The sequence below is a fragment of the Geosmithia morbida genome (genome assembly GCF_012550715.1).
Source record: "Geosmithia morbida isolate 1262 chromosome Unknown scaffold_4, whole genome shotgun sequence".
NCBI classification, from domain to species: Eukaryota; Fungi; Ascomycota; class Sordariomycetes; order Hypocreales; family Bionectriaceae; genus Geosmithia; species Geosmithia morbida.
Genome location: NW_023336191.1, coordinates 1,228,698 through 1,253,444, shown reverse-complemented (window position 1 = coordinate 1,253,444; position 24,747 = coordinate 1,228,698). Strand labels below are relative to the sequence as shown.

At 51.4% G+C, this 24,747-nt stretch overlaps 8 protein-coding genes across 8 annotated transcripts; 4 read left to right on the top strand and 4 right to left on the bottom strand.

Annotated features, from left to right (window-relative positions):
- Positions 1-1,493: 1,493 nt before the first annotated feature.
- Positions 1,494-2,418, bottom strand: GMORB2_5867 (ADP-ribosylation factor-like protein 1; the record flags this gene model as incomplete). The annotated part of the gene is made up of 3 exons (XM_035467837.1): positions 1,494-1,913; positions 2,023-2,211; positions 2,344-2,418. The coding sequence occupies 3 exons, from the start codon at positions 2,416-2,418 to the stop codon at positions 1,494-1,496; spliced, it is 684 nt and encodes a 227-aa protein (XP_035322803.1).
- A 1,355-nt stretch (positions 2,419-3,773) lies between these two features.
- On the top strand, positions 3,774-4,349 carry GMORB2_5866 (large subunit ribosomal protein L39e; the record flags this gene model as incomplete). Its single annotated transcript, XM_035467836.1, has 3 exons — positions 3,774-3,779; positions 4,119-4,246; positions 4,301-4,349. 3 exons carry the CDS (start codon positions 3,774-3,776, stop codon positions 4,347-4,349), a joined length of 183 nt encoding a protein of 60 aa, XP_035322802.1.
- A 1,040-nt stretch (positions 4,350-5,389) lies between these two features.
- Positions 5,390-6,133, bottom strand: GMORB2_5865 (S-phase kinase-associated protein 1; the record flags this gene model as incomplete). Its single annotated transcript, XM_035467835.1, has 4 exons — positions 5,390-5,566; positions 5,642-5,812; positions 5,883-5,980; positions 6,067-6,133. 4 exons carry the CDS (start codon positions 6,131-6,133, stop codon positions 5,390-5,392), a joined length of 513 nt encoding a protein of 170 aa, XP_035322801.1.
- A 3,798-nt stretch (positions 6,134-9,931) lies between these two features.
- GMORB2_5864 (GPI mannosyltransferase 4) lies at positions 9,932-11,756 on the top strand (the record flags this gene model as incomplete). The annotated part of the gene is given in 4 exon segments (XM_035467834.1): positions 9,932-10,043; positions 10,126-10,511; positions 10,841-10,886; positions 10,891-11,756. Coding segments are annotated over 4 exon segments (1,410 nt in total).
- Positions 11,757-12,052: 296 nt separating this feature from the next.
- GMORB2_5863 (large subunit ribosomal protein L10Ae) lies at positions 12,053-12,925 on the bottom strand (the record flags this gene model as incomplete). Its single annotated transcript, XM_035467833.1, has 3 exons — positions 12,053-12,315; positions 12,405-12,758; positions 12,907-12,925. 3 exons carry the CDS (start codon positions 12,923-12,925, stop codon positions 12,053-12,055), a joined length of 636 nt encoding a protein of 211 aa, XP_035322799.1.
- A 474-nt stretch (positions 12,926-13,399) lies between these two features.
- GMORB2_5862 (uncharacterized protein) lies at positions 13,400-18,447 on the top strand (the record flags this gene model as incomplete). Its single annotated transcript, XM_035467832.1, has 6 exons — positions 13,400-13,497; positions 13,569-15,662; positions 15,732-15,972; positions 16,043-16,877; positions 16,942-17,615; positions 17,686-18,447. 6 exons carry the CDS (start codon positions 13,400-13,402, stop codon positions 18,445-18,447), a joined length of 4,704 nt encoding a protein of 1,567 aa, XP_035322798.1.
- Positions 18,448-18,715: 268 nt separating this feature from the next.
- Positions 18,716-20,709, bottom strand: GMORB2_5861 (DNA repair exonuclease SbcCD ATPase subunit; the record flags this gene model as incomplete). Its single annotated transcript, XM_035467831.1, has 2 exons — positions 18,716-20,085; positions 20,157-20,709. The coding sequence occupies 2 exons, from the start codon at positions 20,707-20,709 to the stop codon at positions 18,716-18,718; spliced, it is 1,923 nt and encodes a 640-aa protein (XP_035322797.1).
- A 1,861-nt stretch (positions 20,710-22,570) lies between these two features.
- GMORB2_5860 (Sugar (and other) transporter) lies at positions 22,571-24,396 on the top strand (the record flags this gene model as incomplete). Its single annotated transcript, XM_035467830.1, has 4 exons — positions 22,571-22,740; positions 22,811-23,298; positions 23,394-24,130; positions 24,193-24,396. 4 exons carry the CDS (start codon positions 22,571-22,573, stop codon positions 24,394-24,396), a joined length of 1,599 nt encoding a protein of 532 aa, XP_035322796.1.
- Between the last annotated feature and the right edge of the window lie 351 nt (positions 24,397-24,747).

The following is a 24,747-nucleotide window of genomic DNA, read 5'->3' as shown; positions in this document are numbered from 1 at the left end:
TACCTCGCATGGTGGTCGTCACATCACGGATTCACTATGGGGAACATCTGGTATGCTCCTCAATGTCGACACTGGATTGTCGACGGAACAAAAGCCACAATGTTGAGTCCCCCGAGGGGAACGCACTGAAATTGGAAAACAGAAAGAGAAGGAATGATTATCAACGGGAACTGGGCATCACATATCGTCTGCTGAGCGGACATGATGCGGGTCCCATCTTGTCGTCTGCAATGAGCCTCGTTGCCGGCACTATTTCAAAGGTGCTGCTACTTTCCGACGCATTCGCCCTCTCGAGGCCTACCTGCGTCAATGCCCACCCACCCTGCTAGCCAGGAACGGGCCTGGCCGCCTTGAGGTGATGGCACAGGAAGGGGCCGCCACGCCGGCAATGAAAGCAAATTGGCAACAAAAAAAACATGTAGCTCATCTCACTACACAGCCTTCACCCCTACTGCTTAACTGCAAGTAGGGGCCGGAAGGATCTCTGCTCCGTAAGGTGACATCAACCTTTCCTGCCGTGCAGAATTGGTCGATGCCCACGGAGCAAACATGAAGATGCTGGACTTTTATCAAGTAAGTGCGGGAGTTGCTGTGATTATCCAGCACCCAGGAGGTGTTGGACTTTCTGCACTCTCGCGCGCGAAGGGGGGCCAAAAAACAAGTCGGCCAAGAAAAATATGTCCCTGTCGCGTTGTCTTGTCTTGTCGTCGTTGCAGCAACTAGTTTAATTGAACATGTTGTTCACTCTTGTCTCCCCGCGATGCCTTCATGCCTTGTGTCTTCTAAATCCCAAACTCTAGTGGTTCATATACCTACTAGTAGTCCGTCAATTATGGTTGATAGACTGAAGCTCGGTACTGTTGTTAGTCATACACCCCAAAGTCCAACTATTCTTAGTGTCTAGACCTATTGCGGCACAGTTGCATACGACGATGGTCAGCAAGGAGGAGATAGTGGGCAGACACGCAGACATCAGAACCAACAACAGATATTAATAGATCATGCTGCCATCTCCAGCCACTCTCACATATCAAGAGTAGTAGTTAATGATACTTCTGGCTATAGAAAGAAGGGGGGAATCATGGCAAGTAATATTAAAATATATAAGATGTGAAGGAAATAAAAGAGCTCACCCATGCACAGCACCCCGGACCTCCATCCCCGCCCATCCATTACGCTTTCCAAAGCTCCCTTACCAAAGTGTATCAGCTTCACACCTTGGGACAAGGAACCGTCTCTGGGGTTTCTTTCTTCATGTTTTGTTTTCTTCATGTATGTTGAAAAAAGGGGTGTGTGTAAATACTATGTCTTTGTGTGTGTGTGTGTTTGTTCATAATTTCGTGCCTCTGTTATACAAGAGTGCGTGGTGGCCAGGTTATAAACTTGATGGATAAGGGTGTAAACCAGCGTGTTTCTTTTTCTTTTTAAACTTCACTCCGGTGTTTTTTGTTCCCCTTCTTTCCCCCCGCCGTCTAGTCCTGGTTCACGGTTTGCTAAGAAAAGGGGGTGGGAAGAGCCAAGTTAGTATACGGGTGAGGGGGACTCGGCAGAGTAGAAGTAGAAAGAGGGGGGGGGGGGGGCCAACATACCACAAGCCAGTCCATTCCCTCGTTGACACCGCTGCCGTCAACTGCCGAACAAGCCATGATGCTCCAGTTCCGGTCGCGCAGCTCCCCCAGGCGGAGGGCCTCAGAGATCTCGCCTGCGCCCTTAGCGCCGGGCTGATCCTGCTTGTTGGCAAAGACGAGAAGCGAGGCATCCTTGAGCTCCTCTTCGTTGAGCATGGCGGCTAGCTCGTCCGAGGCCGTCTGCAGACGCTCGATGTCGGTAGAGTCGACGACGAAGATGACGGCGGCCGTGTTGGCGTAGTAGCACCGCCAGTAGGGGCGGATGCTGGTCTGACCACCTAGATCCTACACGCGCGTACGAGAATTTGTCAGCACACATAAAAGCTCCGGGTGCGTGTTTCGGACCGGGGAGGGGCTTATCGGGGGCCGTTGAGGAGAAAGAGACAAAACATACCCAGACGTTGAAATGTAGGTTCTTGTATGTGACTGACTCGACGTTGAAACCAATGGTAGGTATCGTGGTGACGACTTCGCCAACCTGAGTCGTCAAGTTAGTCCTATGTACGGTGAATGCGAGGAAGGGGGCCAGCTGGCTACTACTGACCTTGAGTCTGTAGAGAAGCGTCGTCTTGCCAGCATTGTCCTGGAGGTGGGCGGTTAGCTCTCTAGTCCCATGTAAAAAGGGGTTCCTCGTCTTCTTCTTCCATCGTTTCCATCTCCCTTAGGCAAAACAGCGAAGGGGAGAAGATAGACCAGAAGACGTCGCCTGACATACAAGTCCGAGGATAAGGATGCGAATCTCCTTCTTAGCCCACAGTAGGCTAGACAGCCATGACATGGATGCGCCCATCTTTGATAAAACGGAGAGAAGATCTCCCGTATGTTAGATGCTTTGGAGTATGGTTATTCTGTTCTTCCTCAACCCAGTTTCCTCGCGCTTTTTCTCCGCTTCCTTTCGTCTCTTTTTCAAAACTGACAGAAGGTTTCCCTCTTGTCTTATCTTGTTATTCTTCAGACACGTCGGGAGTCCGAGGTTAGGTGTTGAGTCGAAGGGGCTTCGTTGGTTGGGTTCGTTGTTGCCGAAACGTGTTCTAGTCGTCAATGACCTTTTTCCACCCCGAGGAGACGATGGAAAAGAAGGGGGGGTATACGCTGATAATAATCTATCAAAACGTCGCGCGCGGAAGAAGAAGAATGGGGCGATGCTCTTTTGGAAAGTGGTGATGGTTTCCTTGGTTTGTTGTCGGAACGGTTCTCTTCCCTAGATTAGAAATCGTCTCCTATTTTGGAGACCTCTTCTCTGTCTCTCTTGGCCTGTCTGTCTGTCCTGCTGCAGCGTCGCACCGAGGCCAAGCTTGCATTAAGTCACACCTTTTTTGGGGGTCCATGGGCTGGAGCCTGGGGGAAGAGGGAGGGAACTAAGCTTGGACCCACTTCATCCCTTTTAGCCTATTTAATTGGTCATGGAGTGCGACAGGAATAAATACAATATGCAGCTTGGGAACTACTACGGAGTCAATCGCATGCCGTGTCTTAACCAAGACCCAGCTAGCATTCTGGTATTATTACGTACGAGTAGATATGGGATCTTGTGTGTTGAGTAAGTATGTTGTGATTTTCAGCCTTGGGTGATGTCCTATTTTTTTCGTCCTTTTCTTCGTCTTCTTTTTTGACTGGAATACCTTGCTTGTTGCTTGGCTATTGGGCCGTTTTTTAGCAGGTCACATGTTCTGTCAGAAAGAGTATCGCATGTAGTAGTACTACTAACGAGTCTCCTACGAGACACTCTCCGATATCACATTGATGTACTACTCTTTGAAGGGACGCAGAAAGCAGAATACACTGCTAGTAGAGAGCAATGCAAAACTTTGATCCCTCAAGAAGACGAGAGGGGCAAGGGTCGTCGCCTAAGTTCTTCTGATGCTGCATGGATGACTACGAGTACTGCTACCACTACTACTACCATGCTTATTATGTCATGCACTCACTGCTTTTTTCCTCGTAGCCTGAGGCCAACAAACGTAAAAATGTGCGAAAAATACGCCCCTCAGCCACATCTAATCCTGGTTCGCCCACGCTAGGGCTTGTCGCCCACAGGAAACTGGACTGCCCGGGACCAAAATTCTCAAAGCCTCCTTCTTCCCCTCGTCCAACAATTTCCATTTACCACCAACCCGAACCTCGAGACTCGATACATCCATCAAGATGCCGGTACGCCCTCCACAACTTCTCCAATAACGCTGATACATATCTCCATTCGTCTGGTTTCATGATTTTTCTTGTTTCTTTACCTGTTCTTCTATTCGAGAAGCAGGAAGAAGGAGGGAGGGGCACCACCAAGGGCCAGGACAGGAACGAAGAGTCGCTGCACTCTATGATCCGAGAATGCCATGCCTTCAATACTCTCACGTTGCTTCTCTCCTCCCTCCCTTTCTCTCACTGGATACAAGACATGAGAAACAAAGAAAACACAGATGATGGAAATGCAGTCATCTTCCGCCGATAAACAGAAAAATCATATTGCTAACTAATACATCTTTTCTCTCCCAGAGCCACAAGACGTTCCGCACCAAGCAGAAGCTTGCCAAGGCGCAGAAGCAGAACCGCCCTGTGCCCCAGTGGATTCGCCTCCGTACTGGAAACACCATCCGGTCCGTCCCTTTCCCCTTTCTCCAGATGTATGCATCTCTAGCCGAGCTTTTTTGACTGACTTGAAATTTCCCAAAATACAGCTACAACGCCAAGCGTAGGCATTGGCGCAAGACCCGCATTGGCATCTAAGCCATTCTATCTATTTCTTCCCCTTCTTTCGCTCCCCTCGTCCCTCCCGACCTTTTTTAGTTTGCCTCCCGCCTTCCCCTGCTTGTCTTTGCAGAATGGTTTTCCGACCGACAAACGACGACAAGAGAAGAAAATCGGAATCCCTCGTCAAAAACACATGAAAAAAATGAATCCTTCTCTAGGCTTTCCTCACGGGGGTCGTTCCTTTCATTCCGATTTCCCTAACCAACCCAACCTCCCTTCCGCTCTATCTTGAAAATTTTGGGGGTGTGAAGAGAGAGCGAAGCACTGGGAAGAAACAAGAAGAATCAAGTTGACTATAATGGGATCAGCGAGAGCATGGCTTAGATTTGTTTTTCTAAAGGCGTGGAGGTGTCAATCAACCACAAAACGGAATGGGCATGGATTTTTGTTACAGGAGCTGGCCCTGTCTCTCGACATCTGCATGTCATGGATGTGTCGAAAGGGGGAGGAAAGGATTGAAAAAAAAAGAAGTAAATAACCACTTGACGGCTGCAACTAAACTGCTCGTGACGTACTGTTACCAGTATGCCACGTATATTTGGTGGCATAGCGTAGTCGCGTGGCACATACTACACGCCTAGTATTGGCCATGGGTTCTGCAATAACAGCCACTTGATGAAATGACACCGGGGTACAAAGGGCGACTAATGTCGACATGCATATATGGCGGGACGGCTCGTTAGAGCGAAATGACAAACAGCGTGGTTATAGGTCTGCGGTGTGACGTCTACCATACGAGCAGTCGGTCGTATGCCACACTCCTTGGCACTCCCCATATCACGAACAAGTAGTCCCTTCCAGTCGAGTAGAAATAAGACTTGACTGTTTAATCCATATGTATAAGGACCGAATCCTATTTCCCAATAACCGTGGTAACGCCGAAGAGTAGAAGAACGAAGAAAGAAAGTTGCAGAAACGGCGTGAGTGATTTCATTTCATCAGTACGCAGGCATAATACGCCTAGCGTCCAGTACCGTCAGAAGGCAGCTGGCGAGCTCTTGACTTTTTTGCCATGCTTATCGGTCCTCAGCCCACTCGTTCTCCCTGCGAATCTGCTCCTCCTCCTCGGGTGTAAAGTCGTTGGTGATGTTGAAGGTCTTGCGGATCTCCTCGGGAGACTTGCCCTTGATCATATTAGCAACCGTCTTGCATCCGACATCGAGAAGAGGCTTGATGTCGAGGTAGTTGGCAGCCTATTGTTTTGAATGAGGTTAGCAAAAGGGCATTTCAGCTTTCTTCTATATATAAAAAAACCGAAAACAACGTACAAGGATGATCTCGAAAAGCATCTCTTGGTCGACCTGCATAAACTTCTGGTCCCACTCCTCGATCTCGGTCGTCTTACGGCGAGCGTCCGAATCGTCATCCTGGGACTGCATGGGGTCATTGCGGTGGTGTTCACACCACTCGATGACCTTGCGAAGTACCGACTCATTCACCTGGAGGTTTTACATCATTCAGTCAACCAAGTGCAAACATTGAGAGCAATTTGGTGAGGGCAGAACCAACATTCTGGATTGGAATGGCATTGGTAGCGCTGATGCTGTCACTGCCAAGATCCTCGAGAAGGTTCTTGATAAGCATGGAGCGCTCAGCAACTGGGCGGTCTATTTGTTTTTTAACATATCAGTAACTGCATCGGGTGGGAGGACGGCGGCAGTGCGGCGCAGTGCGGTACGGGTTCTCGACTCACCAACTTCGAGGACAGCGAGATCGCTCGACTGAAGCCATATTTTCTGGGCGGACTGGGACTCGGCCATGGTAGCGGTAATCTTGCTTCTATAAATAAAGCGTGAAATGTGTCAGTCAAACCAGGCCTTGTGCGAGATAGAGGTGGGCCAGTGGGATGGAGAGCAAGGGAGAAGGTGAAGAACGAGATGCACGCTCCCAACGTCGATGGGCGAATGCGGGGGTTTTTTTGAGGGGCGACGATGTAACAGTGACTCAGAGTCGTCAAAGAAGACCTACCGAGTAATGTAGGTGATACAGGATCTAAGAGTCGCGGGAGTTTATGCGGATACCGCGAGTAGATGATCGAGCGCGGGCGTTTGTATGTTGGAAGTTGATGGTGACAAGAATGAAATCGAAGTCAGCGACAACGTGGAGGCGGCGGGCAGTATAGAGAGTGTGGTAGGAGGGCGGTCATCTCAAAGGCGGTGCGTTAGAACTCTAGGTAAGCGCATCCATAGGTGCATGGACCACTGTACGCACCAACGCTTCAACGCCTGTAACGCCTGTAATTTGAGCTTAAAGCCACATCATACATGTACATGTAAGCTGAACTAAGAGACAAAAACATATTATTAGTAACTCGCATGTTCTTCCGATACACGGGGGGGGGGGGGGGGTGTAGCCAATGTCCCTTTTGTTGATGACTGATGTCAGCGACTTGACCCTCAAGAGCCGAGAAATCCTTCTTTGCACCCTTTGACCAAGTTGCTACACCATAAGAGTAGTGGTGTGGAAATCAGCCTGCTTACCCTAAGTACGACCCAGCGCGTCATGTGCGATGACGTGCGTGCTACTACTAGCAATTCCATGGATCTATGTACCATCTCGAAGTACGACAAGACGGAAGAATATTGCCTAAACTGGAATGACTGTCAGCCGACCTTGTAAAGACAACGATTTGGTAGGGTAGTCCGTTCCACCCATTGGAGAGTTGAATTCATCATTGTGCATCACGTGTTGATGGCATATGGACAATGAGCATGGAGCGGGTACAAGCATCACACCTCCTCCAAGAACCGTTAGAGTAGTAAGAATAGTAGTGATAGTAGTAACAAGAGGACATGGAACGAAGATATCAACCCAACGTGGGACACACGGACTTGGCGACGACGCAGAAATGTGCTGTTCCCTCGTTTGCTCTCTTTGTGCGGTAAGTGGGACAAGGCAATCGAATAGGCGGCAAGCTGCAGTGGCGTCCACGCCCGTCCTCTTTGTTGCCATATTCTTTTTGATGGCGTCGTGTCTATACTGGTGGGCATCAGCATCCGGGGTCAACGAACAGTCCAGTAGTACTAATATAATAGCAGCGCTACTCGTGGTAGCAAACGGTTTCCTATACCATCATGGTTGTAGCAGATGGGAATGGTAATATAAGAACACTTTTCCCTCGAAAGATTCAATGGCCAATTTTATCTTGTTTAACACTGAAAATGTAGAAAAAGTCGTAAAACTCGGTCATCTTCTTGTTTACTCGCCGCAATATACTTGAAAATCAGTCTTTCTCTACTGATGGGATGTGGTGTGTTAGAAGTATATCGCACTTCTTCTCTGACAACTAGAGCGATCACATTGACTCATGTTGCCCATAACGTTTCCCGGAGTAACGAAGCGAGCAATTATGCAAGACGGCAAACTCTACTCGTACGATGATGAGTATGAATGTGTCTCCCCATGGTCCATGGTCCACGGTTTATGGAGCAGGGGGTGCATTGTATCCCGCACGCATTCTGTACATGTGTATTGCAACTCACCTGCTACAACTACTCGTAGAGTCTAGTAGTACTCGTAACATTACTGCTTGTGCAGTAGTAGTCAGGCCAACAATATTCCTCAATGAACCAGTGTGCCGGGAAATAATAGACGGGTGGAAGGGATCGTTGATACAGGGCCACTGTCTGGTATCTGTACTCGTGTATATGGAAGTGTATACTTATATAATATATATATATATATGTGTGTGTGTGTGTGTGAGTGTGCGCAGTACGCAGGGCACGGAGACAAACCCGGGCTGTCATGATGATGACTCCGGAAGTTAATGGGCCAGGGCCTACTCATACTACAGTCTACTCGTACGGTCAATAGTATATTACTCAGTATTTACACATACTTGTACTCGTTTCAAGGACTGGCATCCGTAGGTACGGAGCGGCATGGCGTTCCCCCCTGGCGACCATGAGTCCATGACCAATCACCCCCTCTGCCTGCACCCCTGGGAAGCTCCAGGTCACTATGCGCAGTGCGCACTAAGGCTCCAAATTGGGGCTGACTATGGGCGAGTCTGAGTCCTCGGGTGCCGCCGACTGTCGCTATCGCTATCGCTGTCGCTGTCGTTGTCGCTGTCGTTGTCGCTGTCGTTGTCGCTGTCGTTGTCGCTGTCGCTGTCGCTGTCGGGCCATTGTCATCAAAGGAACCTAAAAGACGGCACTAGAAAAGACAGTAATGGCAATTTGTAAACCGTGGAAGGGAACAGTCCACGTCAACTTCCATGTAAATTCTATCCCGTTTTCAGCCAGGGTCACTGTGTCATTGCCTCTAACATACCACTGTATTAATCGTGAGTGGCATGTGTCCTGCCAAATTGACACGTGGGGTCGTAGCTGCATCACACGGTGCCTCCGTCTTCAGGTGATGGATGTCTGTCCCTGGCGCGCGGGTGGTGCCATAGCCTAGGCATTTAAGCAGTGATGATCGTGCGGAGCCCACCATCACCCTGGACGGGCTGATGGGGTACGACGAGGGTCAGCACTAATTTCACCGCGATCTGCTAGGAACATGAAAATGCGGCATGTGGTGAGGTGGCATGGCATGTGGACGTTGACAGGACCGGAGGCGGAAGGGCATAGCAGAGACATGATAGACATGATAATACAGGACTAAACTCAGACATGACAGACCGGGCGGCATGGAGATTCGGATTCCTACAAGCACGAATAGTATTAATACTCGTACTTGTATTTCGGATGCAGGTAATACTCCGTACTAATAACAGTCATAAACCAACACGCCGATAGCATCAATGTTATCAGTACATACAACTCCAATAATACTCGTCCCGGCCATCCGGTGACTTTTGGAAACTTGGTCAGACCATACCCGGCAAATTACATCTTGACCTTGTAATACTACTAGTAATATCCAGACTTGTACGCCTTGCCGATACTCGTACTGCACGTAATTAACCACCCTGCACTTTCTGCTAGCCTTGCCTCGATCCCGGTCCTAAGTCAAAGTCCTGACTTTTTGGGACTGGCAGTCCATGACTCCATTATTATTAACACACAAGCCCTTTTTTCCCTTCTTCCCTATTTCTTTCCATCATTTTCCCCTCTCTCTCCTCCTCCTTCCTTCTGGATGCATCCTGTTCTTGTCTAGCCTTTGCTTGCCTTGTCGTGTCCGTCATTCAAGTTTTTCTTCTCTCCTTAATAAGACATCCTCTGTCTACTACTACTGCCTACTGATAATAATAATACTCAATCGAGTCATTTCGTGTGTGCCGCTTACGCCCCATCTCCCTTCGTCACGAAGCTTCCCTGCCACCCACCACTACGACTCACCACTCCTGTTCGTGTCGACATCTGTCGCAACGAGCGCAACACCCTCCCTTTACGCGACAGGCGCGACAGACCAATATCTACGCGACTCCCGAACCGACTTGATCCTTTACACGACACCACGTCGCATACGTTCTTGGCGCTCGCCTTGCCCCTTCTCTTGCCAGATATATACAGAGCTGCTAATGCGCCCACCCTGTTCTGGGGCGTATCGTCTGCCGGTTCAGTCCATGCTCTCAGCCCCGCCCCTGGCATAGGGAGCGCCGCACATGCAAGATGTGGGAGCGCCGCACATATCTGCTCCTGATCCTCGTCCGGTTGTGGTTCGCCTTGTCACCAAGCTATCTACATCCCGATGAGAACTTCCAAGGCCCTGAGGTCATTGCTGGTATGAATCCCGAAGCTCCTCATCGATTGCTGGAGAAGATAGACGTCCGGCAAAGCTAACACATGTACACCACCAACAATAGGCGAGATCTTCAGCTACCCTGTCCGCCGAACATGGGAATTTACAAGCGAGAATCCTATTCGGAGTGTCTTCCCTCTGTGGCCCGTCTATGGCCTGCCCATGCTCCTGCTACGGTGGCTGTGGATAGGCAACGGGAACGATGGCGAGATCACACCCATAGTTGTCTTCTGGACCCTTCGCGTCCTCATGTTCCTCATCAGTTTCGTGCTCGAGGACTGGGCTCTGCACGAGCTGATCCCCTCCCCGAGGCACCGCCGCGTTGCCGTCCTGCTTGTTGCTTCATCATATGTCACCTGGACCTACCAGACGCACACCTTTTCTAACTCGGTCGAGACACTGGTCGTGGCATGGAGTATGGTCCTGATCCAGCGCATAGTAGACACACGGGTAAGTACCTGACCTCTTGTTCTTTGCCCCGCCCCCTCCACCTCCATCTTATCTGATTAGACCGAGTTGGGGTGTGCCATACCCTCGACCTTCAGACTGACGCGTGGGGCAATAGCAACGATCTTCACTCTTGTCCTCAGCAGTTCTTGGGACTGTCGGCATATTTGGCCTCTTCAACCGTATCACCTTTCCGGCTTTTTTGGTCATCCCCGGGTTCCGCCTGCTTGCCCACTTCTGGCAAAAGTATGTCAAGAACCGAATCATTGCTACTGTTATTCGTTCCCTCAAACTCGTCCCACAGATAAACTAACATGTCATGTCCAACACAGGCCTCTATCATTCGTTGCTTTAGCTTCGGCAGCGCTGGTAACGACCGTAGTTGCCATAGCACTCGACACTGCCTTTTACACTCCCGAGTCCATAACTTGGCTTGACCTAATCCAGCGGCCTGTCATCACGCCTCTCAACAATTTCCTATACAATTCGAATACGGAAAACCTTGCCCAACATGGTATCCACCCGTGGTATCAGCATCTGCTGGCAAACATGCCCCTGCTACTTGGTCCTGCCGTCTTCCTGCGACCGCACGCCTCGCTGAGGCTTTACTCCGCCCTTTCTGGAATTGCCGTGCTCTCGATCTTCCAGCACCAGGAAGCGCGGTTCCTTCTGCCAACTGTGCCTCTCATTCTGTCTTCGGTGCACCTCCCCAAGAACAAGAGGACCTTGCGTGTGTGGTCCGCGGCCTGGGTCATCTTCAATGTCTTCTTCGGTGTGTTGACGGGCGTCTACCACCAGGGGGGAATAGTCCCCGGCCAGGTCTTCATGAGCCAACAGCCCGACGCCACCACAGCCATCTGGTGGAAGACTTACACGCCTCCCATCTGGCTCCTGAACGGAAAGAACGAGGTCCTCCGTACGCACGATGTTATGGGGATGAAGGGAGAAAGCCTCTACGATGAGCTCTACAAGCTAGCCACGTGCGATATTCCCGCCGATAGGCGGAACAAGGAATACCTCAAAGAGAAGAACGGAACCTACCTCATCGCCCCTGCATCGGCGACGTGGCTAGATCCCTATCTCCCGAACAAGGGTCTCGACGGCCTTCGGTTTCGCGAGGTGTGGCGACATCGTCAACATCTAAACCTCGACGATTTAGACTGGGGCGAGGACGGCGTTTTTAACACTCTATCAAGAGTTATTGGTCGGAGAGGGTTAGTTGCTTGGAGAGTCACGAAAAGTTGTTGAGGCAGGGGGTTGTTTCTTTTTGTTAGCGAATACTTTGATGAGACAATAGCACATGATAGATTTTGAGCAACATGCATTCACGGAAAAGGGCACGGAGTTGAGGAAATACAAATCACGATGGAGGTGTTTTCGTTTGTTTAAAGCGCAATGTCTTCTCTCGTGTTGATTAAACTACAAGCCTTATACTCCGTGAGCCCTAGTAGAACTAAATCCCTTTGGGCGGAGCTATGTAATACGGCGTCCATCCCCTCAACATGAAAAGAGACCGACGCCCCTTTGTTGAGCAAGCGACCCGCTTAGTACAGGCGGCGGGGAGGAGACATGGAGGCCTTGATGACGAGGCTTCCAACGTTCTGCCAGCCCTTCTTGAGGAGGGAGACGAGGTAGTTGATGGCCAGCATGATGTTGGCGGTGAGCTGCTCCTGCTCCATCTCAACGTTGCCGACGGCGACGCCCATGCAGAGAACCTTCTTGAGCTGGAACTTGATAGTGGACTTGACCTCGGTGATCTTGCCGGAGAGGTCGTCGGCTTGGGAGACCGGGGTGGGGAACTTGCCAGCTGCCAGGATGGTTAGTATTTATTTTTCTTTAAACTTGACAAGATGATCAAGTTTGGAGAATGAGGTGGGGCGTTAGTTGGTAACTTACCCTTGGACAGACCGGGACCGAGGAGACGGGGGATCTGCTTGATGAGAGCTTCGGAAGCAATGAAGGCGTCGTACTTGCGCGCAAGCTTCTTGATGAGCTTCTTGTTCTTGTTGAGCTTCTTCAGGTCATCGGAGGACATGGCGTCGACACCGCCGTGCTTAGCACGGTCGAGATCGTGCTGGTCACCAAGGATGCAGATAGCCATGTTGGGGCGGGGCACCGAGGGGAGGCGGATGGTGCCGGAGAAACGCTTGTCACGCTGGGGGTCATAGTTCTTCAGGCCGATCTGGAGCTCGACCGTCTCAAGAAAATTGCGCTTCTTGGTCTCGTTGGAGTACTCCAAGAGCTCGCCGACTTGCGTCCGGACATTAGCTAGAAGAGGGGGAGGACGTGTTAGCGCAAATATTTATTTTGGTGTTCTGTTGTCGACATGATGAATTGGGAGAGGGTTCTGTTATTCCTCTCCGCTTGATGGAACTGACAGTCCTCTGTGTATACTTACCGACTGTGATCTTCGACATGGTGGCAGTCTCCCAATAGACAATTTTACAAATCTAATGGTGGTCAGGACGATGGTTGTTCGGTAAAGGGTTTCGTGTGGGCGGGACGATTTGCATTTTGGAACTTTTTTTTTTGGCGTGGGGGCGCCGGTCGTTTGGTGGGCGATCGGCCCCACAGGGCAAAATTTCCTCACGTGACTATGCACGTGACTCGTCTTTATCCGCGATGAGAGAAAGAGGACGTCTGTCTGGTGCATGTACGAAGATGGAATAATGTTGGATTATATAGATTGGCAGGCGGATATCGAGTATTGTTTACGGTACTAAAGATTCCTAGCATCAATACTTTTCTTGGCTTTTGTTCGTGTTAAAAGTGGCCGGCTCTGGTAAAACTTGGCCCAGCGCGAACTTGGGCGTGTAAATTACCCGTTGCAGTACGAATCAAGCCGTGTGCATCTTCAGTCCAACATTGAGGTCACCCTGTGGGAAGACGAAATGGAAGATCAACGCGTCTTGGAGATTTCTAACCTCCTAGAAAATCAAGACCAGACGATTTCATGGATAGAAAGCCAGTCTTCCGAGATCCAAGCAAAGTAAGTCTTTCTTTTCTCTAAAGTCTCTTTGGTTTATAAAGACTTTTTCCACCAACTAAAACGACGGGTAGACATGCTGAGACAGGGATCTTGCGGCTCTTGGGGGAAGCCGGCCAGCCCAAATCTTCATCTGGAAATGCCTGTGTGAGACTCTGCAGTTTTGTGGAGCGCTGCTCTAAGGCGAAGTCGCAGTCACTGCGTGACTGGGCATTCTCGCGAGATGTGACAGAGAAGCTCTTCACCTTTTATACTGAGTGGAATGAGTCGGACCAACATCGTTCCATGAAACTCGTTCTGGATCTTATTGTGAAACTCATGAAGAAGAACTCCAAACCCGAAACGGCTGTCGAGACGGAGAGAGAGCTCCTAAAGACGCTTGTCTCCATCGTCGTGGGCACCTCGACCAAGCCTGTCGTCAAGTCAGCCATCAAGATCATTGACCACTTCCTAACCAAGGGAGTTTTCAATATTGATGACTTGAGGGTCACCTACATCACTTGCCGACCTGAGGCGGGTTCCAGCAATGATGAATATGAGGTCTGGCGAAAGTTCTTCGTCGAGCTCTTCCAGTGGATGCGTATACACTTCATCTGTCCCACGGCCGGTCGGTGTATAGTTCTGCTCTATCGTACTATTAGAGCGCGTGACTCTGCTCAGTACCCAGAGCTACAGGTTGAGACGTGGAATCAGTGGCTACTTGACTTCCTCTCGGAAAACCCATCTCTTCTAGAGTCTGTCAAGAACTATGTGCTACTTCCCCTTTTCAAGGCCGACCGGTCTGAAGCCCTAAGATACCTTCACATGGCGAGCAACCAGAAAGTCATTGGCACAACCATGGATCTGGAAATGGACATGACTATCCTCCTTCAGCTGACGGCTCTGGAAACGGGGAAGCGCGTTGGCCTTGTCGAGGAGCCAGCGCTGAGCAAGGATGAGGAGGGCAGGTCTGGAGACGATACATCCGCTATTATACTCGACGAGAAGATTCTGACAAGGGTCTTGTCCCACCCTGATCATGAGGTCCGGTCCTTGGCCCTTTCCCTGCTCATATCGTCGCCGTCAACCACCAGACCTTACTCCCTGAGCGCCTTCAGCCTGCTGCAGAAGCACTTGGGTGCATACTTCGCAGACACGGACGCAAAGTTCCGAGTCGATGTTGTGACCAAAGCTCGTGATATGTTCAAGCGAGTCAGGGGCTCTATATGTGTCCTAAAGCGCAGCATACCGCGAGCGAGAGCAAAGGACCGGAAAATGAATACAGCCATGGGTGAGTTTGAGAGGTCCAGCGAACAGCCGGTGGTGTATCAGAACAACTTGATATCCATGCCGGAAGCCCAGCTGGTAAACTGTCTCGAGTACCACGAGAAGTTCCTACGTTGGTATATCGAGTTCCTCTGCGGAGGGCTGACACCGACTGCTTCGTACCAGCGACACGTCGGCTCCTTGAAGGCCCTCTCTTCCATTGTACGTATGGAAGGTCAGGCTTCGAAGACGTGGGAGACGGCAGATGATCAGGAGCTTCTATACGATCTATTTGATGAAACTTGGATGCGGGCTTTATTCGACCTGACCATGGATCCCTTCGACGATGTGCGAGACATGTCGGCAGCGGCGCTGAGGGAAATCCTGAGCAGCGCAAAGTACCGCCGGTTTACCCTAAAGGTCCCCGGAAGCACTGTATCCTCCTCATTGGAACTTCGAGACCTCATGAACCGTTCAAAAGCGCTAGCCGGACGAACAGCCAGGGCCGACCACGCAGATGGAGCCGCCAGGGGCGCGCAGTTGGTATACAAATTTTTGGCCAGCGGCGACGAACGGCTGTCCTTCTTGTCTGATTTAGTGGAACAGCTTGAGGGGAAGCTCGCCGTGGCCCAGAAAGACCTTGGACGCGCTGTCCTGGAGGCACCGGTGCATGGAGACTTTGCTGCTCTGCGATACATTTGGCAGGTTGCCTCGGAGACCAAGTTCGAGCAGGCTGAACTGGACTCCGTTAGGGGGCTGCAGTTGAGAATCATAGACTGCTGCAGCAGAGTCTGGAATTCAGTCAAGAGTATTCTCTGCGATGACTCGCCCGAGGGCCACTTGCCCCAAGAGCTTGAGGAGGTTGACGGAATTAACACTAAGGACGTGCTGAGCTACAGCTTCCGTTCGGTACACGAATCTAGGTGAGCCAAGACAGGAAGGTAAAACATCCAGAAGCAAAATTGATTGCTGACCATTTACACTAAAACTAGTAACCTTATGCGGACCGTAGTCCTGACAATCCGCAACAAAGATATGGAAGGGGTGATAAGCCCGTCATCCGCTTCTTTTGCGAAGATTGGAAACCTATCTTTCAACCAGCTGTCGACGCTCAGACATCGTGGCGCTTTCACAACAGTCTCGACCACTTTCGCGACTTGCTGCCAGCAGACGAAGTATCTGGGATTCGATGGGGCTTCAAGGGGCGATGGCCTCCTGGAGGAATGGTACAAGGTAAGTAAAGAAACGTATGGTACTGAAGTCAGCAGCTGGGACATCGCTTACAAGAAACCCTAACGTCTAGGGCACAATGGAAGCAATCTTCGCTCAGGTCTATACGACACGCAGATCTGCTGGAATCCCATCCCTGATGACAGGCATTCTGTCGGCCAACGCCCCCAACCCTTCGTTTGAGCAGGTTATGGAGAAGTTGATGGAGATTGCCAGCATGGAGGCGCGTGTACGCGAGAAGGATGGGACCAACCTGCCGCAGGTGCACGCGTACAACTGCCTCAAAGACATCTTCAAGAACTCGCTCCTCACGTCAATGGGAAACAAGTCGGACAAGTACATTCCGCAATGCCTGGAACTTGCGGCCAACGGGCTCAAGTGTGAGGTCTGGGCGATCCGCAACTGCGGCCTTATCCTCCTCCGAAGCCTGATTGACTGCCTGTTCGGGTCTAACGAGAGCAAGTCCATGATCGAGGCAGGCTGGGACGGCAAGACAAACCGGATCGCCTACCATAGGTATCCCACCATTCCCGGGGTTCTTGTCAATCTCCTAAAGTCCGGCCACCGGATGATGTCTGCGACTGCCGCGGACCCAGCTGGAGCCGAGTCTGTGTTCCCCTCTCTAGACATTGTGCGTCGAGCAGGCCCGCCGGACCTCCTTCGCGATGAACTCCAGGTCCACATCGCCAAGTATTTGTCTAGTCCTGTGTGGCATGTTCGCGAAATGGCTGCCCGGACCTTGTGCTCCTGTCTCCTGCACCAGCAATGGCTCGGTGTCATCAAAGGGATATTGCAAGACGCTATAAACGACACGACACAGAATTCAAAAAACCACGTGCATGGTGTGCTTCTGGTCCTCAAGTTTGTGATTGAGAGGCTTGGTGAGGTTGGACTGGGCTGGCTTATCAGTAAGTGTTTTGTTTACTCAGAGAAGAAGAAGGGGAAAAAAAAGCTGATATCTTTTTCTCTAAGATAACCTGACAGACCTTGTCTCTATGCTGAAGGACAGCAAGGTTGACGAAAAGTACGGATACTGTCCGGATATCCTGGCAGCCTACCTCGAGGTAGTCAACAGTATTTCAGCATTGAGTCTACGGCAGTCACTCCCCGTTGAGCGCATCGATGTGACGCTACCCCAGAGGTGTGGCAGCGCACTGCTGAAGATCCAGACAGCCACATACCGGATCTACACGGCGATTGGGAGCATGACTCCCGTTGAGGAGCTCCGAGCCATCTTCCTAGGCGGGGATCTTGGTGCCGATACCATGGCCACAGCACTCGAGTTGCTTGCTAAGATTTGGACAGCCTCGACAACGCCCGATGAATTGGTTCCCGAGCTGTGCAGCTTCTACATGGACCTTTGCTGTGGTACCGCCCTGAGTGAGCCAAGGACTGTGGCAGTTGAGAACCTCGCCAGCATTATAGAATGCAGGTTGGCAAAGGGGGAGTTTGACGATGTAGACTTCTCTCGCCTCACACAACTCTGGGCGACGCTTCCATTCAGTCCTGTGAACCCCTCACTGTCGAATGCTGTACTACGCATCAGCGGATGCGTGACGGCTATTCTACAGCGTTCTCAAAAGTTGCCCGCTTCTGGTCTACAAGGGTGGGGTCTGATGCTGGCCGACGCAGGTCAAGACGACAAGGTTCGTTCGAACCCTCCGCCCCTCCTGTTTCTCTCTCCAATCTAGATTACTTGGAATGACTCTCCAATAGGGCTTTGACACACGTTTTTCTGCTGCCGGATCACTGCGGACATTCTTCGCCGCAACAGGTACCTCGTGTACGACGGAAGAGTACCTCCCCGTCCTTATGGCCCTTTACGACGCTCTCAACGATGACGACGATGAGGTTCGCGACGAGGCCGCCGCCGCGGTCAAGAGCCTGATCGGTGACGCCCTCACCCCTCTCGAGGCCTCAGACCGCCTTGTAACCTGGTTAACAGCAACGTTTGCATCGTCTGATGCTATGAGGGAGACTGTCGTCGCCAGGCTCACAGGCGCCAGGAGCACCACGACCCTCGCCTGGAAACCTGCCAGTGCGCAGCTCGATGATGCCCTGACTGTCGACGACTCCCTGTTCGCCGTTGAGGAGCAAAACCTCTTTATCGACGAGGTCAGGGAGGCCAAGCGCTGGACGTCAGCTTTGGTGTCTATGGACTGGTCGTCGTCGTCGTCACCGCTGCTCCTCAAAAAGCTCGACTCCTGGCTCCAGGAGGGCCTAGTCCGCCTGCAGAAACTACTAGAGGATGGCTATGACAAGGGATATGGTCCCTCGGGATGGGCATCGATCCCTCAGCCTTTTGCTGTGTGCTCTCTGGTGCTTCTTGGCTCCGTGACCATGGTGACTGCCGGCCATGCCACTTTAGAACTGCGCAATGCCATCGACCGTGTCAGCCAAGCCATGCGCTCCCCTAACAACTATCTCAACATATCGGGGCTTCTTGTTCAACATTTTAAGACCTTACATTTGGGCTAGGGAAAATTGAAACTAGGGGGGGACAATCATATATATGGCTGAATCAATGAGTTCGCATACTAATTTATTGGTTGATATAAAAAAATAGAATATATGCATCTGTTGTATTTGGACGGCAAAAAATGATGAAAGGAGTCAGTTGCCCTATGAGCCCCCCCCCCCCCCCCCCCCCCCCCCCCCCCCCCCCCCCCAAAAAAAAAAAAACCCCCCCGAAAACGAAAACGTCCGCATATATTATATCGTGTCAATACGAAGCCGAGTTGGCGAATTAAGACTTGGCCGACCGTTTACCCGTCAGGTTTGACGACGAACTGTCGCTCTCTCCACCAAATTTTCCGCCAGCCTTAAGCCTTGTGTTTTCAGTCTGCAATTCGCCAACTCGCGTTTCGAGAAGCTGCACCTTCTTCAGGGCGATATCGCGCTCGGCCCTAGCCTTATTGAGCATAAGCTTGAGGTCGTTGGCCCGTTCACGCTCTTCCGCCTTCTTCCTACGCTGCTCGGCCTTGCGCTCGGCCTGCTCTCGCCTCTGCTCAAGTTTCTTCACCTGGTTTCTGTACTTGGCTTCTTGTTTGGCAATCTCCCTTTCGTGCTTCTCCCGGGACTTTGCCAGCGCAGCGGCCTCCTTCTCCTTGCCAACTAGAAGCTTGCCCTCCCGCTCCTCGGCTATCTTGGCTACCTTTGCGTCTAGTCTCTGGAGGCGCTCCTCTAGCCGCCTGAGCTCCTTGTGTTGGTTGCTGTTGTGCTCCTTGAGCTTGCCCTCGGATCTCATGTCGGAGACGGATATCGGTTGGCTCTTGGAGCCCTGGTATGACGCTTGACTGCCCTCCAAGGCCGATGCGAAGCTGTTTATAGACGAAGTTTCACTGCTGGTGAGGGATTCGCTTTCGGAATCATCCTTGTCTTCTTCCTCCTCGGCCCCGGAAAACTGCCACTTCAAGCCGCCGGAAACGACTGAGCTGGCAGCCCCGAAGGCGCCAGTGACCATCCCCCAAAGGCCCCAGGATTCATCCTCTTGCTCAACAGCTGCAGCAGTTTGCTCCTCGTCTATTTTGGTCGTGGTATTCTTGGCATCATGAGAAGAAACTTTAGGAGCAGCGGGCGCGGCAGTAGCAGTAGCGGTGTCTTGCTTAGCCGCTGGTGCTTCATCCGGTTTATTGCCTGATCTGCGGCGTGCCCAGGTTAGAAACTTCCCAGCATCGTTAACAATCCCCGGCGGTGTTCCTTTTTCAATCATGAAGCGCGGTACCGAGCCACCAGGGTCGCTCCTAGTCACCATGAGCCACTCTATAGCAACCGGAGGCTCGCTCTTGTCGTTCCCGGCATCGGAGGCAGAGCTCTTGAGATCGGGATCTGGCCCTGGTTGTTTCCCCTGAAGTAGATTCGGCGTCGAAAGCGAGTTTTTATCGGACGGGTTTATAGTCGGGACCTCCCTAATCAGTTCGATAGATTCGTATTGGCCCCGGATGATACCTTGGCGCGGACGGGCATCGTTATGAGTGCATGGTTTCGATACGATGATGTACTGCCTCAGGGGGCGGGGAAAGTTATATGCAGTTGTAGAACGCTCGGAAGTAAGAAGAAGGGTGATGAAATCTCGCGGTGCCGTAGGTCCTGGGAATTGGGCAGACAGTTGGAAAACTGTGAAGATCATGCCAAAGTTAGCTTCCAATAACAGGTCTTCTTGTCGGGCGAGTTGTGGGAAAGCATACCATTTACATTCCCGGCATTCGGCACGTTACGATGCTCAACCCTCCTGTCAGCTCCGATGCCGCGTATGGCGCCGCTTCCTGGGCCTTTCTGGACCTTGATGCTTTCTATAAACTCGTTGTCCAGAGCGTCGCGCCACTGCTCAAAGGTCAAGTCTTGGTGAGTGCTCCGGCGAGCAAACCAGGCGCCACGTCCATCCTTGGATGCCAGCTTGTAGACCTGGACATTCAGAGGATTCTCGCGCGCATTGACCTTGATCTCCTTCCAATCGCTTTGCAACTCGCGTGATTTTTCGATGGCTTCTTGTGTAGGCCATTGAAGCCGAGAGGTCCTATCTGAAAACTGGCCCAAGTTGGGCTTTGGAGCATTGGGCTCTGTCGATTTAGACTCTGGGCCTTCGGATGTTGCGGACGATGACGTCGCGGATGGGATGGAGTCGGCAGTGATGTGAGCTTCTGTCACCACCTCGTCCAGGAAGGCTCCAAGTTCATGATGGGGCACATCTTCCCAATCGATGGGACCGAGGGAGCGGAAGGCTTCTTGCCGGCCGCCCATCCCTCCAAGAGAGAAAAGAAATTGAGATGATTGGAGAAAAAAATACCGCCGTGACTTCCAATAGAGATACACGGCCAAATGGTCGCACCGGGCTCGGACGGCCGCACACAAAATATTGTACAAGGAAGAGAAATACAAAGTGTGCAAAACAGACGGGATGGGCAGTCTGATGAGGAAGCTTTTCTGAGAGTTATTCAGATTTGATGTCGTTGACAGCTTGTCCCGGAAAACCAGACTACTCGTACCACTCGGAACCCAGAGCGGGCAGGACCAATTGACGTCAGTATTCGGGGTCTCGATGGCTGTTGCCCATGGTGGGCCGGCCACTTTACTTGTACATTCGTAATGCTCATAGCGCTTGTAGGAGTACGCCACAGTGAGGCGCTGAACCGCCACGTTATTTGCACCGCCACAGATAGAGGGATTGATGTCATGTGGCGTCATAGAGTCAGTATTACTCGTACATGCAAGTGCAGTTAGGCGGTAGATTTAATGGAAATATTTCCTTGCAGTATGAGTACCGTCTCTTTCTTAAAATGGTAGGATAAATCCGACCGCAAGGCAGCTACATTCGGAGGAACAATTGATGACGAATTGTTATCTACACATCTTTGAATACGGCGCTCCCCTCGGCCAACCCTACGTCTGAGGGTGGCTCCAGTAGCCCATCTATCTTGACTTCTCTACTCTGAGCTACGGGGCAAGACAGCCGAAGTGTCTATTGCTGCATCTGACTACTGCACACAATCACGTACCAAGAGGCTGTAGGTGAGGCATGGAGTAGGCATATGTAAAGAACAATCATTGTACTCTGAACAGGTTGGGCGCTCCGATGCATCGACGCATCAAGAGACCAAGCCATGTGATTGATGGAAACCGAATTTAACCGCCTGGGTGGGTATCTACAACGAGGTAGCGGATGAATTACCCCGTAACCCCGTAACGGGCGAGCGGCCGATTAGCGGTCATACATGTCCACATTGCAACAAGGGTGAGCTACATGTAGATGGGGTTGTGCCGCCGGTCTAGAACACGGCTGGGTCACCGACACTTTTGATAGAAATGACGCTCTCAGAAATGATCGCTATGAGAGCATTCGGGGTCAACCAGTTGAAGTAGACGACTATCGAGCCCGTACCTGGTGATTGAATGAACCGTGCGGAGTAAATATTCGGGGATACTAGTAGCAGAACCGACCGCTTCCCCGCAATGTCTTTTAGTGTGTGGGATCAATGTTGTGGAGGTGGGGCCCCGCCCCCAAAGTTGAAAGCAGGGAAGCCTTTGGGCAAGGTGCGGGCAGGTGCACGAGGTAGCAGCCTGGTGGATGTCTTATAGTACCGGCCGAACCACTTAGATATGCCGTTTCAAGGGAGGAGCGACCGGCCGAACCACTTAGATATGCCGTTGCAAGGGAGGAGCGACCAAAAACGGCAAGGGGTCTCCTTCCCTCCCAACAATCACCATAAATCTATCACGACATGCTATTGCTTCCCGCTTCTAACCCTGCCCACTCGCTTATACCTACTTGCGGTTTTTAGACTGCCGTTGTAATTAGGCTAAATGACTGCCATGTTGGAGAGATCTTCATATACTTGGAGTCTCTCTTCTGGCTTCTTGGCATTCACTTTATCCTCGCCGCTACTTCCCCCCCGCATTCCCTCTCCCGTTTTACCAGATTGGATGACTTTGATCACTGGTACCTATATCCGTGGGTGATTCATACTCAGACCATGTCTTGCTTGTGCTTCCTCAACTTTGACCCGGGACATTTAGACCCTTGGATCCCCTTCCATTGTCTCCTCAACTTTCACCCTCCCCTCATCTTCTCCTCTACCCTCGTTTCTAGCATCAGCTGCTCACCATGGGTTTGAACCAAATCTTCAAGAGGCCCGACAAGGCGGCGACGGTGGAGACTCAGAGGGAGGCTCCCACTTTCGAAAAGGTTATCTGGTACCGTGATCCCGGCCTGCGTCTCCTGTACTGGCATTGCTTTGTGCTCTGTTGGTCCTCAGCCACGTCGGGCTACGATGGGTATGTTTTCTTGATGACGATTGACCTGGCGGCACGCTCTGTCTTTCTTCTGCTAACTTGGCGTGTCTAGCATGTTTTTCAACTCAGTTCAGAATTTTGATTCTTGGGTGAGCTTCTTTGACGAGCCTGACGGTACTCGTCTCGGTCTTCTGGGGGCCTCCTACCAGATCGCCTCCGTCGTCTCCATCCCCGTCGTGCCCTACATCGCCGATCGCTGGGGCCGCAAGGTGTCCATTGTCATTGGTTTCATCATCATGATTGTCGGAGCCGTCCTCCAAGGCTCTGCTCAGGAGTTTGGTGCCTTTATTGGCGGCCGTGTCCTCCTCGGCTTTGGTTACCCCTTTACCCAGCTGGCTTCGCCTATGCTTCTTGCCGAAATCGCTCACCCCCAGCATCGCGCCCGTATGACCACTGTCTACAATTGCTTGTGGAATGGTGGTGCCTTCATTGTTGCTTGGGTTGCATTCGGTACCGACTTTCTCGGTAATGACTGGTCGTGGCGTATTCCTGCTATCCTCCAGGGCGCCCCCTCCTTCTTCCAGCTCCTCGTGATTTGGTGTATGTCATATCCATATTTACACTGTCTTCGCATCTGAGCCTGTTCGTTTTCTTTTTTTCTTTTTGCGGCATTCGCTGACCTGCATGCCTCCTAGGGGTCCCTGAATCTCCCCGGTACCTCATCTACCATGACCGCCATGAGGAGGCACTCAACATGCTGGCCAAGTACCACGCCAACGGCGACGCTGGGAACCCGACAGTACAGTTCGAGTACCATGAAATTAGTGAGACTATCAAGCTCGAGAAGGCCGTCAGCAAGAGCTCGAGCTATCTCGATTTCTTCCGTACAAAGGGCAACCGCTACCGCCTCATGATCCTTATCTCCCTCGGCTTCTTCTCCCAGTGGTCCGGGAATGCCATCGTCTCCAACTACAGCGCCAAGGTTTACGAGTCGGTCGGCGTCACGCACTCGACCGCGAAGCTTGGTCTCAGTGCCGGTCAAATGTCCATGTCGTGCATCGTTGCCCTCTTCTTCGCCACTAAGGTTGACCAGTGGGGCCGCCGTCCTATCTTTCTCATATCCACTGCCAGCATGTTCGTCTGCCTCGTATTCTGGACGCTCTGCTTCGCCCTCTACGAGGTCTACGACATGCCCGGTGCTGATACGGGCGTCATATTCCTCATATGGCTCTTCAGCTTCGCATACGCCATCGCCTGGTCCGGCTTGCTCATCGCCTATGCTGTCGAGATCCTGCCCTACACCTTGCGCGCCAAGGGTCTTATGGTTGTCAATCTCTGCGTCCAGGCTGCCCTAGCTCTTAACAATCAGGCCAACCCTGTCGCATTTGACTATTGGGCCGGAGAGACCTGGAAGCTCTATATTATCTATGTTGTAAGTGGCGGCAGTATTCTATCACTGCATTTGAAAGCAAGAGTTGACAAAAAACGTAACAGGCATGGGTTCTCTTCGAGCTGTTCTTCGTCTTCTGGAAGTACGTGGAGACTAAGGGCCCTACCCTTGAAGAGCTCGCCAAGATCATTGATGGCCCCGACGCCCCGGTGGCATCGATTAATATCGGGAAGCTTGAATATGAACATGATGAGAAGAAGGCCGAGATTGAGGTGCATCACGATGGCGAACACAAGACGTTTGCTTGAAACGTCCGTGATGAGAAGGAATGAATCTTTTTTATGCCGTTCAACTAACAATGGGAACACAGGCCAACAGGAAAAGGCAACGTGCGATGCTATACTTAGATATATATATATAGTCTGATTGGAAGTGTAAAGCTCTGGATTTACAGGCCCTTGTGGGCCCCCTGTTCATCGCCTGGTATGCAAATGACCAACTGTAAAGAGAGGGGGGGGGGTAGATTACAAACGTTTTTCTTTTTCTTTTTCACTCACCCAAACGAAATACCCAAAATAATGATGCTAGCTGACTGAGAGGAGAGAGACAGGAAGGGAAGCTTGTCAGGGTAGAAGAACACAAAAGTCATGAGTCGTCTC